We start from the raw sequence: 19,124 nt of genomic DNA on the forward strand, positions 1-19,124 counted from the left end.
GCTGGGTGGGGAACTACCTACTTATGTGTCTGAAGTTGTGGTGTGGACAGGCACTGCATGCTAGTCTCTTTAAGAATAGAGTGCATGGCATTATGGGATCTATTAAAGGAACGTTCAATGCAAAAATGATACATTGTGTTATGCCTAGCGCAGGACCAGAAGGGGTGATGTAGGACTGCCCTGTTATGCCCCGCCTCTTAAACCCTGCACAAAGCATAGCATGAGTGCTCCTTGAGTGTTCCTCTTTAATTTATTTTCAGTTCCTTGAATGTTATTTCAACCATTCATCTCCCTAGATTTCAGGGTTTCTGGGCATATATAGCAAGAGCTCATTAACATAGTTATTGTATAAAGAGGCATTTACTACATTACTAGTAGAAATTTAGGCAAATCTAGGCCACGCCCATGAGGAACCAAGAGCAACCAAAAATTAGCCACATCAGCCCCAGGTAGACCTCCTAAAAACCAGAAAAAAAACATTGTTGACAGATATCTATGATAGTATTAATATTCACAAGGCCATATTCACATCTGCGTTGCAGGATCCAGCAAGGTGTCCTATTTCATTCGGGATAATGCCAAAAAACATAACAGCAATCAGATGGCCCCCATTTTAGTCAATGATTTGTCTACATTTTTTGCCCAAATATCTATTGCTTCTGATACATTCTGTTCTCATTCCTGCAAATTAAATTTTTTGGAAAAATAAAAAATAAAAAAAAATGAAAAAAATTGTCGAGATTCAGCCGTAGAATCCAAATATCTAGAAAATAAACATTTATTGAACAAATACCGAACATCATACAGTACGTAGGTAGTTGGTTTAATATACCATTCATGGTGTGCTTAAAATCCTGCAACAGCTGAGGTCTCGTTTGGACAGACGAATGAGTCATGGCGAGGGATAAAGATGTCGTCGTACCTAATCAATAGCGTCAATCTATCGATTCGCTGCCGCCGAGCTTCTGAGTATCGATCGACACTTGTGCTATCTGCAGTCATTCCACAGGGCTGCTACAACGTAGTACTCTAGTCTGTTCTGTTACACAATTACAAAAAAAAAAAAAAAGGTAAAAAATATCCAAAAATAAAAAAATTTCGGACCCCTCAGTAGCACAAAATAGAAAAAAAATAACATATACAAGATTCATTGTAAGTCAGACAACTAGAAGTTTAACATTTAGTAGGGAATTAAGACACAAGCTACCCGTTAGTGCTCAGAATTTGTTCATACTATTAAAAACATAAATTAATAATTATAAAATTTGCTGTTCATTAGAATAATTCCAGTGTGACTGGCAGGTGATACAAATTGAAGGCGTTTTAGCTAATAGTTGTATTATAGTTCCGTTTGGTCCCCTCTCAGCAGTCCCGCAGTCCCCGATCCTCTCCTTTGTTTCCTTGAAAACTTTTTTTTGTAAAATGTATAATTTAAAGACATATCTACAACGACCTCCTCCAGCGTGAAAAGGTGCGACGCTCCTGGCAGACCTGGGAACCGGCGGTGAACGGAGCATTCCCTCCCTGCCTGTAACAAAAGGGTCTCATTTTCTTGATCAAGAAAATTAAGTGTGCAAAATGGCGCCATAGTGGTCCTGTAACGGTGTGGGGGGCACCGGCGTGCTCTACTTGCAGGTAAACACTTCTGTCCTTTCGCTGCATGTGTTGCATTTGACAAAACAGCACCAGTGAAATTTACAGTTGCACTGCCATACTTTGGTGTACTGGTGGGTGTTGTATCCGCGGCCGCAACACATGAGGTCACAGCCGTCTACGTGAGGAGAGGTGCGGTTGCAGAGTCGGCCCTGAGTCCCCACGCTCCCTGTGGCGCTGTCTTCCTCGCAGTAGTTTGGAGAACGCTCAATGTATACCAGATCCGTATCCATGGGCTTCTGGTAATTTTTAACTTTTTTGATGGTGAGGAAAGTGGGCTGGCGGAGCCGGTGGGCCCTCACCACCTCCACGTGGACCGCATCGTTGTACTTCTCCTTTAAAATAAATCCAATATCCCGAAATTTTGGCAAAGTGTTCCAACAGGTTTTGGTGGTGCAGGATCCCGAGACTCCGTGGCATTTACATTCCAGCTTCATCTGTTCTTCTAATACCTGATTGGGGGAAAGAAAACATATATTATAGATCGTAACCATGTAGTCTTCTCCATAGTATCATGTTAGTGCTCATAGGGTCCCCACGGTTTAGTGGGCAGGAATATTGATGTAGCCTTAGGCTGAATGGTGTCACTATCAGCTGATTGGTGCCCTTGCAACATAAATGCTTAGTTCTGCTAATGCATTTATGTCATGAGCTTGGTTCTGGTATTGTATCTATGCACTGAGATTGGATCTGATTGCGAATTGATGTAGTGAGCTTGGTTCTGGTGCTGCATTTATGTTATGAGCTTGGTTCTAGTATTGTACTTATGTACTGAGCTTGGTTCTGATTGGGAATTTATGCAGTGAGCTTGGTTCTGGTGCTGCATTTATGTCATGGTTCTTGTATTGTAATTATGAATTGAGTGTGGTTCTGTATTTATGTACTGAGCTTGGTTTTGGTACTGCAATTATGTACTGGGCTTGGTTCTGGTTCTGTATTCATGCTTTGAGCTTAGTACTGCTGCTGTATATATATTCTGAGCTTGATTCTGGTACAGTATTTATGTACTGGACGTGGCACTGGTGCTGTATTTAAGTTATGAGCTTGGTTCTGGTGCTGTAGTTATATTATGAGTTTGCTTTGGTGCTATATTTATATACGCAATTTGGTTTAAGTGCTGTATTTACATTATGAGCTTGGTTGTGGCGCTGTATTTATATCATGACTTTGGTTCTGGTACAGTATTTATTCACTGAGTTGTTCTGGTGTGGGTATGTTGCTTTTTGCACAAGCAGAATACAGGCAGACTGTATCATTCATTTTTTTTTTGTTATGATGTGGGCCATCAAAAAAAATTCTGCATATGGTGTCATTTAACCCAAAGCCGGCATTGCATGCTGGTCTACGGTTGGCCCACAGAGGACTATTGGGACACCCCTGTAATAAGACAGGGGTGAGCAGTGATGGCCATAATGGGACGACCCCTGTAGCAAGTGAGGACCAGAGGTATTCTAGCATTCTCCTGTTCCCCTTTGTTGCGTGTGTGTCCTAATGTTCCTGCTAGAGATAATATACACGCACCTTTGTCCCGGATGGAACCACAAAGTGGGTACAGAATGATTTTTCTAAGTCGTAAGCTAATACTTCCAAGGGTTTGGCAGCCTCCTCATTTGGATTCCACAGAAAATGATGCTGGATGAGGAATATCAATACCATGTTTGGCTTTGGACGCAGTCTACTTCTAAGTTCCCACCTCTGGCCTAGAGCCAAGGACTATATAGTCAACCAGGTTTAGCGGCGGCTGCCAGGGAGCTCCTGATTACAGATGGAAAACCCATTAGCTATGGCGACCTCTCTTATTCTACAGATGTATTAATCACGTATCAAGCCCTCACATGCAGAGATACATACATTGCTCCGATGCACAAGGCATATTTCCATATTTCTAACCACCTCGCCTAAGGCTAATGTACTGCATTCCGGGTGCCCAAATACAATGTTATGCAACCAATGAAATACAAAGCAGGTGTGAAGACCTAAAAGGAACGCTAGAATGAAATACAAGGAAACCCAGACTGAAATGATATCTGCAAACAGACGTGGATATGCATATGTAGCAGAGCTGAGTTTATCAAAGGCAGCAGAGCATTGGCTATAACATATTACTGTATGAGTTACTGTAGGACTGCAAGCAATGGTGTAACTATAGCAGGTGCAGTGGTTATAGTTGTAAAGAGCCCAGAACTCCCATATAAGGACACCAGGGCTCGTATAAATTATGTATTATCACTCATTGACAAAAACAATAGGAATTTGTTGGAATCGGATGAAACTTCCTCTGTGATTGTAACGTAGATATAAGTGACTAAAATATCAGAGCAAAAGGAGAATTTATAGGGGAAACATGTACAATCCAAAGGTACTGGGGCATTATGTCGCCACCGGATGTATGGGTGGAGACATGGGTTGGCCAGGCTTAGCGACAGGTCACGCCCCCAAATGTGTGGATTGGCTGCAAACCTTTCACCACCCATCCCCTGACAAGCTCACACATCTGCCAGCCGGACTGGCATCTCCGCTCCCATCTTTCCGATCAGCGGGCCACGCTGTCAGTCTCCTCGCTGTGCTCTGCTGCCGTCCAACGCTGTGTCTGAGCTCGGTCACCCTGTGTGCCCTCACACATCCACTGGCCCCAACACCTCCTAACAGTCTGGTCAGATGCTCCTCTCTACTGGTGGTCTGTCGAAAAGAGTCCCGAGCCCGGTCACCTTGTGTGCCCCCATCCACTGCTTCCAACACCTCCTAACAGTCTGGTCAGACGCTCCTTTCTACTGGTGGTCTGTAGGGGGTGTCCTGAGCCCGGTCACCTTGTGTACCTTCACACATCCACTGGTCTCAACACCTCCTAACTGTCTGATCAGACAATCCTGTCTACTGGTGGTCCGTAGGGGGCGTCCTCAGCCTGGTCACCTTGTGTGCCCTGACACATCCACTGGACTCAACACCTCCTAACAGTCTGGTCAGATGCTCCTCTCAACTGGTGGTCTGTAGGTGGCATCCTGAGCTCCGTCACCTTGTGTGCCCCCATCCACTATTCTCAACACCTCCTAACAGTCTGGTCAGACGCTCCTCTCTACTGTTGGTCTGTAAGGAACATCCTGAGCCTGGTCACTGTGTGCCCCCATTCACTGTTCCCAACACCTCCTAACAGTCTGGTCAGATGCTCCTCTCTACTGGAGGTCTGTAGGGGGCATCCTGAGCCCGGTCATCTTGTGTGCCCCATTCACTGTTCCCAACACCTCCTAACAGTCTGGTCAGACGCTCCTCTCTACTGGTGGTCTGTAGGGGGCGCCCTGAGCCCGGTCACCTTGTGTGCCCTCACACATCCACTGGTCCCAACACCTCCTAACAGTTTGGTCAGATGCTCCTCTCTACTGGTGGTCTGTTGGGGGTCCTGAGCCCAGTCACCTTGCGTGCCCCCATCCACTGTCCCAACACCTTCTAACAGTCTGGTCAAATGCTCCTTATTGTGGTCTGTAGGGAAGTCCTGAGCCTGGTCACCTTGTGTGCCTTCACACATCCACTGGTCCCAACACCCCCTAACAGTCTGGTAAGAACTGTGAGGGACAATTCATCGATATGACCATCCAGCTTCTCACATCCCAATAATGGGCCCCTCTCAGACGTTGTCATTTCCCTTCCCCTACTCCTCTTAACAGCTTAAAGTGGTATTCCGAGACTAAGATATTGGTGACCTCAGGATAGGTAGTCAATATTAGATTGGTAGGTGTCCGCCACTCAGGACCCTCAGCGAACAGCTCTTTGAAGTAACCACGATGCTCAGGTGACCGCCATGGCCACTTCAGTACTGACCAGGCACAGCACCATACACTGTATAGCAGCTACACCAGGTATTGCGGCTTATTGTCATTTACTTGAATAGGACTAAGCTGCTGTAAAGCCATATGACCAATGAATGTGATGTTACATGCCTGAGACGAGGGCGAGGTGTAGTGGCCTCTTCAAACGGCTGGTTCATGAGAGCCCCGAGTGGAAGACCCCCAATGATCTGATATTGATGTATAGGTCCTCAGTATGTTAATCCTATTGATTTCAATGGCAAACATGTAATACTTCCTTTCTCCTCTGGAGGTGCTGTAGGGAAAACGAACACTTGCTGATGGGTTCTTCCACTGTTCTTAAAATTTCGCGAAGCAAAGCTGAGATTTTAGAGCTACAGTATATTGTGGTTTGCCTGGCAACATCTTACTGTACCTGCTTATTTGCTTTTGGCCGCCCTGATCTTTTGGGGTGGGGTGGGGGGGGGGCACATTCCTGTAACAGATGTTGACTGCAGCAGAATTTACACGGCCTTTTGTAACTGCCTGGTAGACATAAAATAACAGCCTTCTGCTCCATGTCAATCACCATTATTATGAGCTCAGCCCTCGACTAATAAAAAAATGACATGTATGCGAGGAATTCTATCCAGAATTCAGCTGGGCAGGCCGCTCCGTATAATTATCTGTTTTACAAATATCCAGACACCTACTATTGTAATCACACAGGCATTATTAACGGCCTGCCGTCTATTCAGGCAGCTACTTGTCAGCAAGGGCCGCGGCTTGGGGAACAACGTGTTGCTTCTATAAATTTAGATGACAGCTGATGAACCGCCAGGTAGCGCCAGGGCAGGTGGAAACGCCTCGGGCCAATGTTGAAAGAAATGCCACCTAAGAAAAAGTAGCAATAAAAAGTTTCATGAGATGTTTTATAGGACAAGTAGAGATCACAGCTTACGGATTCCACCATCCGAAAAATAGGTCGGCTGTAGTGGAAAGACAGCAAATGGTAAATCAGGTCTAGCTGGAGACAGGGGTCCATAGACCCAACAGAGTGTCAGTCAGTGGCGAAGCTTGATGCTCTTGGGCCCATGTGCCAAATCTCTAACAGGGTCCCACCTACCATGTGACATTTATAATCCGGGTGTCTTCCAATATGACCAATGGGTCTTTGGGCCTCATCAGGCATCAAGGCCCAGGAGTAACTGCTACGACTCTACCTGCAGGTCCTTTGACAAAAAGTTTGGTGTACTTCCAACATTTAGGACCCAGGCTGTGCACGGCCGCACTCGCTTAAGCTGAGCCCCGTCTACTTTTTAAAAAGTGGCGGGATGAGGCATAAAATGACAAATAAGGTCAAAGTTTTACAGTCTAGTTTGCATACTTTTCCCAGAAAGCACTGGGCTAAAGCCTTCCTACCAGTTGGATATCCACAAGGAGAACCAGTATCTATGTCTTGACACTTTCTGGCTCTTCAGTGAACAGGAGCAAAGCAAAGTTAGCGCTGAAAACTCCACCGTCCAGACCCATCGCACTACGGGGTGTACTCACTAATGCTGTCTAAGAGCCCTTTCACACGAGTGTGGATAATATTTGTGCGCTAAACACAATTGAACCCATTCGTGTAAACGGGCTTGTTCCAATGGGCACATTTTGCGCGTGTGAAAAAAAGTAGGACCTGATCTATTTTTCTGCGTTTTGTGCTGCAAAGGTCCCGTAGAAGTCTATAGGAGGTGTGCAAATATGCAAGGGGAAGCGTGAAACTCTGCGCAAGAACATATCTAGACCTCATTAAGTTAATTAACCTTTAAATCCACGGAAAAGGGTCTGTTGCGTGCGTGTGAACCGGCCCTCCGTGTTCAAAAAGTACAGTAATATGGGCCGACCGGTGCGCAAATGTACCTCATCCTTCCTCGTTCATGTGCAAGGGTTTTTGCGCATATGGTCATCTAAATAAGTCCTAAAAGTTGGACAGCGCAAACTTAGACTAGGAATTCATAAAATTCACAAGATTTATCACTGAATGGCTCCTCTAAGTTTACACCGCCTATTAGTTGGCTTGGTTTCTGTCTAAAAAGTGTGCAATTCAGTACAATTTAGGCCACGCCCCTTTTTCAAGCAAGTCAGAAAACTGTCCGAGAGTGTCTAAAAACACATGATAACTGTGGCGCAGGCATGTAAGACGGTTTTCAGAAAATACATATACAGCGCCATAAAACGCGCCAACCCATGACCTGTGCTATCTAGACCACGTTTTTACTTTGTTTAATCTGCACTTACTTTTTATGTGTTGGAAACAACCGACACACAGAGGCCACACCCACACAGAGGCCCCACCCACACAGAGGCCACACCCACATCCGTCAAGAAAAAAAATTGGGCCTTAAAGGGATTGTTCAGTTAAGAAAACCGATTTTCGCAGGATGTGAGGGAAAACGCAGAGTTATAAAACCCATGCATTTCAGTGGTTTCATTGACAACTGCGATGTTTTCTGTCCTGCGATGTTACGAGATTTAGAAGTCTCTGCTGGTCCTATCTTTCTGCGTTTTGTTCCTTTTTATCGCCTATGTTTCCCTATGGAGCCTTCGTTTTACCGCATCGCAACGCACGGACTTGCAATGTTCGTGCAATGCTTTTTAACATTAGAAACTCCTATTGTGTATCATGCGCAAAAGTTACAAGCGTCAGCGATGCGAGATTACTTGTCAAGAAGAGCATCGCTGATGCTCAAACATCTCAGGAGCGCATATGCGATATTGCCGTGATTTACTCGCGGCGATATCGAATTAGCCAGGTCAGATTGAAGAGGTTTACCAAAAGCAGCTCTCACTCTGGAGGACCTCTGCTACCCTGCATTACACACACAACCCATTAATTTAAATGTCCTCTGTGTAATACTTCATTTCCCCTGTGGAAGCGCTGTAGAGAATTCTAACACTTACTGCCAGGTTTCCGCACAGATCGCAATTGATTACTAGGACACTTTGTGTATGACTGATGGTGACACTTCTAACAATTAGCGATTATCCAGACTAGAAACTCTTTACATTATTGTTGCATGTTTCTTTTGTTTAATGTCTGTTTTTAGATATCTGAGAAAATCAATATGGCTGCCAGGATTAAATGGATTTTCTAGGACTTTAAAAAACATTCCTGGGCTTTAGATGATGTAAAATAAAGAAAGAATGCATATTCATCCACTTCAGATTCGCCCGTCCAGCGCTGGAGCCCCACCATTCCGAACCCAGAAGAAGCGGTGGGCAGTTACGTGTCCTTTATTGTGCCTGTGACCGCTCGCCAATCACAAGCTTTGGTGGTAATTCTTTCATGGCCGCTGAAGCCTGTGATTGGCTGACCAGTCAGGTGCACAATGTATGTCATGTGACTGCCCACCGCTTCTTCTGGGTTCCTGAGCAGCGGAGAACGGAGCTCCGGGGCCGAATAGGAAGCTTCCGTTGCAGGTGAGGACATGGTTTTCTTTATCTTATCCCATTTTAAGCCTCTAATCCCCTTTAAGGTCATTTTAGATGGCTCAGTGATTAAAGTTGCTTAACGAGTGCTGATTGACAAGACTGACCCTCATTGGTCTAGCCTTTGCACAGGCTGATTCAGACTGGGGGATGATCCATCATTCCTATGAACCTCCATCTCCCATACTGTTTCATTGCTGTCAGCAGCACATCTCCTGTTTTCATGCGGGGATTTGCTGCCAACAACGATCATTTTTGGTGCTACATGAAGGAGGCGACACCTGAAGAAGGTGATTGGTGGCATCTTCACACGGCCTGGCCAGTATTATGGCAGGCGGGGGTCCTGTTAGAACATTTTTTTTACTTGGGCCCGGGGGCTTCAAGTTACGACTCTGGTTGAACTTGATGGACTTGCGTCCTTTCTCAACCTATGTAATTGTATAAGCCAAGCGGAGTCAGCAAAAGCTAACTTCTATCAGACCGCGGTGTAATGGCCCCCTTGGATCTGCCAAAGACGATCATGTTTTACTGTTAATAATGACGGAAATATTAACCAGCAAACAAACTGTGTAAACCATACGAACAAATTCTGGGCCGTGAACCCAGACAATCTCTATTAAAAATTATATTACTGTTCTCTGTTACCGCCAGCGACCGTCCGCAATGTAGCCAACTCTCCTAGTGGAGAGTCCATGATGTAAATGGGCAAAGAAGGCAGTCTGCAGAACACAGAGGACTGAACTCTAGAGAGGAGGCCTATTGGAAAGAAGGTACAAAAGTTCCCCTGCTGAGCAATAAAAATGTGAAAACCGTTTATAAATATCTTACTCCTTATCTGAGTTATGATCACTTGAATCTACAGGCCCGAAACCAGAGGCTGCACTACTGACGAATTCTGATTTTTTGCAGTTTCAGTGTTGTCATGGATACCTCGTGCGGACATAAACAACCCTAAATTGATCTCCATCCTACCTGACAGAAATCAGAACAGAATATGTTGTCAATGGAATCGATCAGTAATGCCGCCTCAGGCTTTGGGCCTACGGCTTTCAATGATCATATCTCAATTTAGAAAGTATGAAAACACATTCACATTTTTAACCCCTTAAGGACCAGGGTGTCTTAGTCCTAAAGGACCAGACACTTTTTAGGGATTTTTTCCCATCTGCTGGTTTTACTGCCCTAATTTTTTTTTTCAGCTATCAAAATTAATTTTGCTGTTTTTTTTTCCGTGACATATAGGGCTATTTTTTCCCCATTTTATTAGGGGTAAAAAGCTAAAAAAATGATTTTTAAGAAAACTTTATAGTTTGTTTATTTTTAAAATTAGTATATTTACACTAAAATAAAGTATGGGAACGGGTTACTCATTTTGTTTCAGGCATTTTTATATATAAAGTTTTGTATTACAGGGTGCGTATGACGACGGGTCTGGTTGGCGTCGGCTTTGGCTCATTTTTTTTTTTTTATGTATATAGTTGTGTTTTTTTCTGTGATTCTTTTTAACTTATTTTTGTAACCATTTTTTTTATACCATGTATGTCCCCCATGACGTCATAAAAGACCTTTGGGGGTCATTCACATTGTATTTTCATTTTTTATTTATTTCATACTTTTCCCCTGTAGCTGGGGCATCCATAGGATCAGCATCCATAGGAGCCCCAGTTACAGGAAAAAATATTCCACTGTAGAGACAATAGTCACTAACAGAGCTGATCAGGGTCTGCTAGGCCCCTGCAGCTCTCCTGTGACAGAGTACACCCGGCAGTCACGTGATCGCCGGGCACATAGTAGAAGTAATACTTCCACTTTCACTCTTTAGTACATAGTGCTCATGGAACGCTATGTAACCTGGAAAGGAGAAGGCAAAAGCAGTTAAAACACGCTTCTCTCTTTTCCTCCGGGTCCTCGGCTGTGTCTGACAGCTGAAAACCCGACCTGCTCATGCTTGATTTCAGGAGCAGAGGCTTTAATCTTGTGCCATATTTTTGCTATCAGCTAGAATTAAAGCCCAGGATTAAGCACTGTATATTTACCCCGCTTGGTCCTCAAGGGGTTAATGCATACAAAAATTTCTTCATAATGGTGCAGAGCAATGGTATGTGGAAAAATGTGACAATCCATCTAAACACTATTTTGTAGCACCAGGGGCTGTCATTTTCCTTACTATATGCAGGAACAAATAAGAAATGGGAAAAACCTAGATTTGATGGAAACCTGACCCTTTAAGGGTTTGCATACTACAGAGTAGCTGTTCCCTGAAGTCGTAATAAAAAATGGATTGGCAACTGTCTCATACAGACCCCATACCAATGGGGGCAGGGGAAAACTTCATAACAATTTTTGTTACGTGACCTCAATGGTTGACTATGCGTACTCCTGCGGGTGTCTCTTCTATAACCTAGGGAGACTTGATTGATAAGAAGTCTTCTATACACTCTTTCCAGGTTGCCCATGAGATTGGTGCTTGGAGGAGGTAGGCATTATATGGTACGGTATCAGGCTTCTGGAGCACCACATCTTAGAGTGGCTTTACATTGGACAACTATGGTCAGAAAAGTCACTGGAGTGAATGTATTCGACAGTTGTTCCATGTAAACCCGCCACCAACTGGGTGACGAGCAAGAACTTGTTCACTAGCCGCATTGCTTCAGCTCACTTAAGAATAGTTACTGGCTGATTAATTATCATCGGGTGTAAACAGGTAATCATTGTCTTTCAACCACTAGCCAACAACTTGTCCCTGTTACCGTGTGCCTCCCAACGAATGACGATTAGCTCCTGCCCTTTATTGAACGTTTTGTCTTCGCACCAATGCTCATTAGTTCCTGAAAAAAACCCTTAACTACATGCAAGTGATCGTCTACTGAACAGCCTCTGCTGGTCATCAAATGAACACTCCTGCTGTGGTCTCTGGCTGGAATGGCCTGAACACTCGGCGCTGTGCCTTCTCGCAGTAGTGAGTGTTCACTCGAAGACCGCTCGCAAGTATTTATGTGCATTCAGTGGACTTCTCAACCAATCAGCGTGTGTTGCGAAGGAGTCCAAACTTTAAATACACGCCCGCCCCCTAAATAGGTGATAAACAATATTTCGACAAGTGTAACAATTCCTGCCAACAATTACTTCATTGATCGATGCCATCCATCATTCTTACCCTTTAGTGATTACTTCAAGCAACTAGTGAGATGATAGTTGTAAAGCCGTCCTTAGTAAACTAGGACCTGGAGATGGCCAAAAAGTTCCCCCATACAGTATCATCAACCAATAAATGTGACTTGTTTACCCTGATCTAGAATACCTTTCTTCCAGCCTCGTTATTGTGAAGGTTCATTAGCCGCCGGGCATTCTTTCTTATTTCTCGGGCGTCCACAAACTTTCTAGAGAATTCAATGCCGTATTTAATGTCGGCAGAACATCCTCCCCACTTCCAGCCCTCCTCTTGATTGTAGTAGCCCTGCTTCTCTCGGTCACAGCCACAGTTACTAAAATTTCCTTGGCTGCAAGCGGAGGTGACAGAATGTGCCACCCCAGCGGCAGTGATGGCGTAGGTGAAGGCGGCTTCCCTGCTGCCTGCAAAGACAAAACATGAACATTTTATGAATATGGAAATTAAAAATATACAGTATTACAAGATTAGTTCTGCCAACTATTCATATCAAGGTCATGCTGACCCAAGCAAAAGCATAAATTAGCAGTAGCCAATCCAGGCGACATCTATCTAAGGGGTGCACACAGTGCTCAGTCCAGGTGCCTTAGATGCCACCACAACATACCATCCTGGCACTTCCTTCGAGTAGATGATGAGGGTGGTGTGACCTTTATTCCATCATAACCCCACCCAAGCCATCTTCTTCTACTGATGTTGGGAGAAATCCGTTTTAGCCTGCCAGTGCATTGTTTTATTGCATTTTCATACCATGTGGTAGAATGTAGGATCAGGAGCAATCTAGGCCAAACCAAAACCATATAAACTGGGGATGTATCTCAGTGGTGCACATAGAGGGCCGATGATATAACTTGGCGTATCAAAAGTATATTCCACAAATGTCTGATAGGTGGGAGTTCTGGAAGTGGAAGCTGTACCTATCGAAAGAATGGTGGTCCTCTTCTGCCCTCAGTCATCACCATAGAGAGGAGGAGACCATGGATTCTGTGTATAAGCTGTGGATCAAGCATTCAAGTGGGTTTTCAGAAATCAGTTTTTGGCATCTCAGGACTCTCCGAGATGGAAACTATTTGGTTTAGGGTTTCAAGAAGATAAACTTGCAGTGCAAAGACACATTATTAACTGGCGGTTCTAGAACACTGACACATGATGTCCTAGAACCTTGTCACATGGGGTCCTGGAACACTGACACCCTGATACTCTGTCCCAGAAAAAATGTCAGTGACATTGGGATTCGAGGACAATAGATGAAGATTATGGTAAATGTGATGTGCCGCTGGAGCATAAATGACCAAAAATTTGCATTTTGGTGTGTATGCCCAAATTGCAACTTTGATTGTCAGAATTCTGGCATCCGTATCACAATAAATAGGCCCCACAGAACCTCGGAGATCCTCAATAATATTATTGATGTGATTTTTATGCCGTTTTTTTGTGACCAATGCAGATTTCTTTTTTTCTGTGTTTCTACACATATTATCTGCTGTTAAGGCACTTCGACAACTTCCAGCATACTATTAGAACTTAATATGGAGTGAATAAAACCCATTGATTTCAATGGGCTTATTTACATGTACGTATTTTTCAGTCTCATGAAAATAAAAACGCAGCATGTCTTATTTTGTTCTGTATTATGGACCAAAATAACCAATTAGTTTCGGTATGTAAAAACGCTGCGTATTGACAGGAGCGAAGCTGCATATGGCGGCGTGAATGAGCCTCAGTATACAGGCTAATGCACTGCCATGTAGATAGATGAATAACTAAAGGAGTTGTCCAGTTGTAAACTACTGATGGCCTTCCTGCAGAATAGGTCATGACTAGTTGGCCCCCATGTGTCTGCCGCCCAGGACCGCCGCCAATCAGTTGTTCACAGGGCTGATTTCTGCAGGTAGCAGACAAGCCCGGCCTGCTAATGCAGGTCAAGTTCCCATTCATTTCAATGGAACCAACCCAGAAAACAGCTGATTGGCAGGGGTCTCTGGACAGGCCATCAGTAGTTTACAACTGGACAATCCCTTTAAATTAGTAGCGACCCTGTAGGACTCGAAAAAATGAAGAAAAATGATTTAAAAAAAACACAAAACACTTTTTTTCTACACTAGACTATTAAAAATAGGTCTGTAAAGATTAAATAACATGTAGCTATTTGGTATCGTCACGACTGTAGCAAACTATGCAACGAATTTATGGCAGCATTTATGCCGTTTTCACACTGGCCGATATACGCTACCATCTGAGCTGTCTTCCCCTTCCCTCACCTCGCTGGCTTACCTCCTCTCTCCTCTCCTCTAGCTGTTTGCAATGGGAGGGTGTGGGGCGGGGGCGGAGATAAGCTCCCACCCCCTCCCCGCCCCTTGTCTGTAGCCAGCCATGGGGGGGACAGGATGGGGGTGGTGCTCTGCCCCCTCCCATTACAAACATTCGGAGGGGAGGAAAGGAGGAGGTGAGCCAGCGAGAGGGGGGTAAGGGGAAGACAGCTCAGATGGTAGCCTACACCTCTACTGCTTCAGAACCTCATCAGACATAACTGTAATCTCTACCTAAATTACCGCAGACCCTCATAATATACACCTCGGCTCACATTGTTAAAATCCACATAAACCAAACTAAATCCCTTGTGAAGATGCTACAAAAACAAAGGCCTATCTGTCAGGACAAAAAGGCCAAAAAAAAAGCAAGTGAGTCAGAAAGGGGAGAGAAAGTGCAGGAACGGAGAGGAATTGAAGAGTTAGAGGATGAAGAAGGAGAGAAGATGAAGCTGGGAGAGAAGCTAGAGAGGACTGGAGAAGTTCAGACGCGTAGCTAATTCATCTGACAGTAGTCGGTGTGGGAGCACAGACTTTTTCAACCCTGCTGGAAGAAGCCGGAGCCAGGGCAGACCCCACGGAGGCTGTACGGAGAGTGGTCAGCTCAACTGTGAGGGTAATTCATCCCCGGCAAGTTAGGAGTCAGTGGGGTTACAGTGAAACTGCGCTAGTCCCTCCATTCCTTCACAAATAACCTCTGGATACAACCAGCATTTAACTTCAATTGGCAGTCACCTCAGTAGAGAGAGAGAGAGCAAATCAAGGAAAGTGTTGTCTGTTAGAAGAATCCGTAAACTGGGTGCCTTCAGTTTACTACAACTCTTGTGGACTTATTTTTTTTTTGTCCATGCAAGCACGTAATTACTCCAAGGCACTGGCGTCACATCAGACATCTCGCGAACTATTCATCGCTATCATTCTGAACTCTATTGCAATCCACCTGCTGCACGAGTCATCATCACAAGGCAAAGTAGCCACCACCATGACACAATTAGAATCGGCATAACCACTGGAGCTACCCTTCTGCCAACTTCAGCTCGCTGCATTAACACATGAGATTATCAGGTCATTAAGGAGTTAAAATAATTTGGTTTCGTCATCATGGCAGAGTATTGTAATGTCACAGTCCACATGGAATCTATGTATAAAGGCGAAAGCCCTCACTGACTGACTGACTCACCACTAATTCTCTAACTTCCCGTTGTCGTGCAAACTTGAAATTTGGCAGGAGCATTTTTTACGTCCTAAATAGGAAAAGTAATGGGGTCACAACTTGATAATTAATTCTAACCACGAAAGTAAGTGACCCTCTATGTAATGTAACTAATAACACACATCTGTACTGCACAAACGTGAAATTTGCCACAACCATTGTTTACATCCCAAATAGGAAAAGTAATGGGGTCACACCCAATATTCAATTCTAAGCGTGAAAAAATGTGCAAAAATCCGCGATACATGAGAGAGTTCTCAGAAATTATAGTCTATGGAAATGATTTGTATACTAAGGAGAATCTACCCCACCTCTGTGTGTATATACTGAAGAGAATCTACCTCACCTCTGTGTGTATATACTGAGGAGAATCTACTTCACCTCTATATCTATATACAGAGGAGAATCTACCTCACCTCTATGTGTATATACTCAGGAGAATATAACGGACCTCTATGTGTATATACTGAGGAGAATATAACTGACCTCTATCTTAATGTACTGAAAGGCTATAAAGCACAAAAGGTAGTGGGCTGCAGGAATAGAGCATGCCTTTAAGGCTAAGAAAGGGATGCAGCCTCCAGTCTGGGGGTAAATTTGAATAAAAAGCGGTATTACCTTTAAGGGTAAATAGTGAGGAGAGTGGGAGGGGTGGCGCATTCTGCAGAGGGACATCGGTACGTGCAGTCTGAGGAGAATCTAACGCTCCTCTGTCTGTGTACATATTTTATTCCTCGGTCCCTCTGAAGTAACCACCACTTCATAAACAACAAGTAAACACAGGTATCAAATTAACTCTGGCAAAGCCGGGTATATCAGCTGGTGTTGTATAACTGGGCCTAGAGCTGTGATGTCACTCTATGTCTATACATGGTCTGAGCGCAGAGCAGGGTCATCACATTGATGTGACTCCATGTTGGATGCACACAACTTTTTGGAAGAAGAAAGTAAGCGACTTAAAGTATACACCATTATGAGGATTAATGAGCGTCGTCACGGTGATTGGCGGCTGCTGGTCACCACTCTCTCATCCTGCATTTTATATGGCTCTTTCCTTCTGACTCAATTAAGTAAATCCTATCGAAAGTGGACAACACTGAAGAGGAATTCCAGCCAAGAAATCCACCATCATGACAAGGTCAGGAGCTTCTTCAGGTCAGTTGACCTGAAAAGACGTAAAGATCTCCAAAGCACTCAAACATCCTGAAGAGCAGCGGGCAGGAGGGCATGCTGGACGACAAGCTCATCAACTTGGCCCAGGACCTCCTGCAGTGCCAGTTTTAGAACTATGATGACCTGCAGCCCACTGCTGCTCTTCTCGTGCCCGGGTACAGCATAGTAAGGGAGGCCGTGCAAATCCACTACAATGAGGAAAGGGAGCATTGGGTGGCAACCTGCTTTATAGATGGCAAGATCCTCGTGGCCGACAGCATCAAGACCTGCAATCTGTCACTACCGATCCGTGAGCAGATTAAGAACATCTACAGTGCAGGGGTCCATGAGCCCCTCCAACACCTGAAGTTTCTCCAAGTAGATCAACAAAGAAACACTTATGACTGTGGGGTATTTCCTTTTAGAATTTGCGTTTGATTTTCTGGCAAATGATGACCCCTACAGCGAGGTATCATCATAAGATGAGAGAACATCTAATATCCCGCCTACAGAATGGCAACATCACCACATTTCCCAGGAAGGTCAATTAGTGACTCCATATTGTACAAAAAAGACATGTAGAGTCTCTGATGGGCCAAGACATCACAACCGGACCTACAACCATCGACCAGGACCCTCTACATCACCAGAGCCGCAGACTCTACCCAACCCCTAACTACCACCGCAGACACCTGGTACGGGCCCAGGACCTACAACCATCGACAGACCAGGACCCTCTACATCACCAGAGCCGCAGACTCTACCCAACTCCTGACTACCACCGCTGACCCCTGGTACAAGCCCAGGACCTACAACCATCGACCAGGACCCTCTACATCACCAGAGCCGCAGACTCTACCCAACCCCTGACTACCACCGCTGACCCCTGGTACGGGCCCAGGACCTACAGACTTCCTGGCACCAGTAAGTAATTACTGACTTTCCTTGATCGCTCTATATACCATGTACTGATTTGGGGGTTGTGTGCTGCTATTACAGGGAGGTGTCTGATCTTCATTGCGTTTACCATTTGTTCCAGAAAGAGCAAGAAGCAAATAAAACCCAACCGTCAAACGCAGAGCCGGAAGTAGTTCCCATCGGACGCCATCACAAAACCCTGAATAATGTAAGGTCTTTCCAACACAATTAATCTAATGCTTTGTCATGTGATAATACACTCATGTAACAACTAAAGATTGTGGTGACTGAGGAGCCACTTTTGTAGTACTCAGACACCAAAAAAGGGCCCCTCAGCCTCCGCGCCCCAGAACTTTGCTTTTTCTCCATAGTTCTACCTATAACAAGAAGGGATTTTGAATTCCTTATCTGAACACAGTCCCCAAAACCTGATAATCAGTGCGGTTTCAGAGGGCCGTATACACAACCACGGGGCTCCGGGGCCATATGCACGTGAACGATGTTTTTTTCGTTTTTTTCTCCGGCTGTTCAAACTTCGTACCATAGTGCAGGAGTTTTTTTTTATGCTGGAGGATGGCTCCTGCTCCATCTTTCCCGCATGTTGGATTCACAGCCGCGAAAAGAACTAGTGAAAATGAAACCATTGAAATCAAACATCAAAGCATAACGGGACTAAAGCAGGTCTGTTTGTTTAAGCCCTCAGGCGGTTGAATGCCATGAACATGTGCAAGGCTATCAGAAGATAGGGACCGCATCCATGAGAAGACATCGTATCTTCATTCATATACTGATGATTTGTCATCTTCCGGATTCTTGATGTTTATATGGTCTTTTCTGCTTATTTTAGATACAGCGATGCGTCCTTCTAAGAACACGTTTATGTATTCCTTATATGTAATATTCTGCTGCTCCACGTTCACTCATGTTTATTGTATCCGCAGATCACTATTCCAGAGCTGGACCTGACTCCCCCCGGACTTTCTCTGTTGCCAGTAACGGACATGAAAGTCACTGGACAGCGGGCAGTTGGATATATTCACACAAGTGGGTTATCCGCTGCATCAGGAGGCAGATTCCCCGCTCCATCTGTTCTGTACAAACCAAGGGAGGGCCGTCCACCAGCCATGGTTCCCTAGAGGTTTTCTCCATGGGGAAGGGGTGGGGTCCCTCTTCTGCGTGCTGAACGTATGACTCTTCATGAGTCAAGTGCCTGTCATCATCATCATCATTGTCGGTCTCAGAACTAAAGGCTCATTTACACGCATTGATTATCACTCAAAATTTGCTCAAAAGTCATTGTTTGAGCGATTATTATTGTGTGTAAATGCTCCCATCTTTCACTCATCCGCTGAATGATGATTTTTAGGTGAGCATAAAATCCATCTTTCAGCTGGAGAGAAGATAAGAAACCACATGCTGTATTTGCTGTCCATGGTGCTGTATTCTCTACGGGAGCG

The 19,124-nt window shown here is 44.7% G+C and overlaps 1 protein-coding gene across 1 annotated transcript in view; it reads right to left on the minus strand.

Annotated features, from left to right (window-relative positions):
* Positions 1–762: 762 nt before the first annotated feature.
* Positions 763–19,124, minus strand: part of WNT7B (Wnt family member 7B) — a 128,649-nt gene continuing 110,287 nt past the window's right edge. The window contains exons 3-4 of the mRNA XM_066590213.1: positions 12,208–12,479; positions 763–2,105 (exon numbers count right to left, since the gene is read on the minus strand). Coding sequence (XP_066446310.1) covers positions 1,626–2,105; positions 12,208–12,479 — 752 coding nt within the window. The 3' untranslated portion in view covers positions 763–1,625. The remainder of the gene's footprint in view (positions 2,106–12,207; positions 12,480–19,124) is intronic.

The sequence above is a fragment of the Eleutherodactylus coqui genome, chromosome 2 (genome assembly GCF_035609145.1).
Source record: "Eleutherodactylus coqui strain aEleCoq1 chromosome 2, aEleCoq1.hap1, whole genome shotgun sequence".
Classification (NCBI taxonomy): domain Eukaryota; kingdom Metazoa; phylum Chordata; class Amphibia; order Anura; family Eleutherodactylidae; genus Eleutherodactylus; species Eleutherodactylus coqui.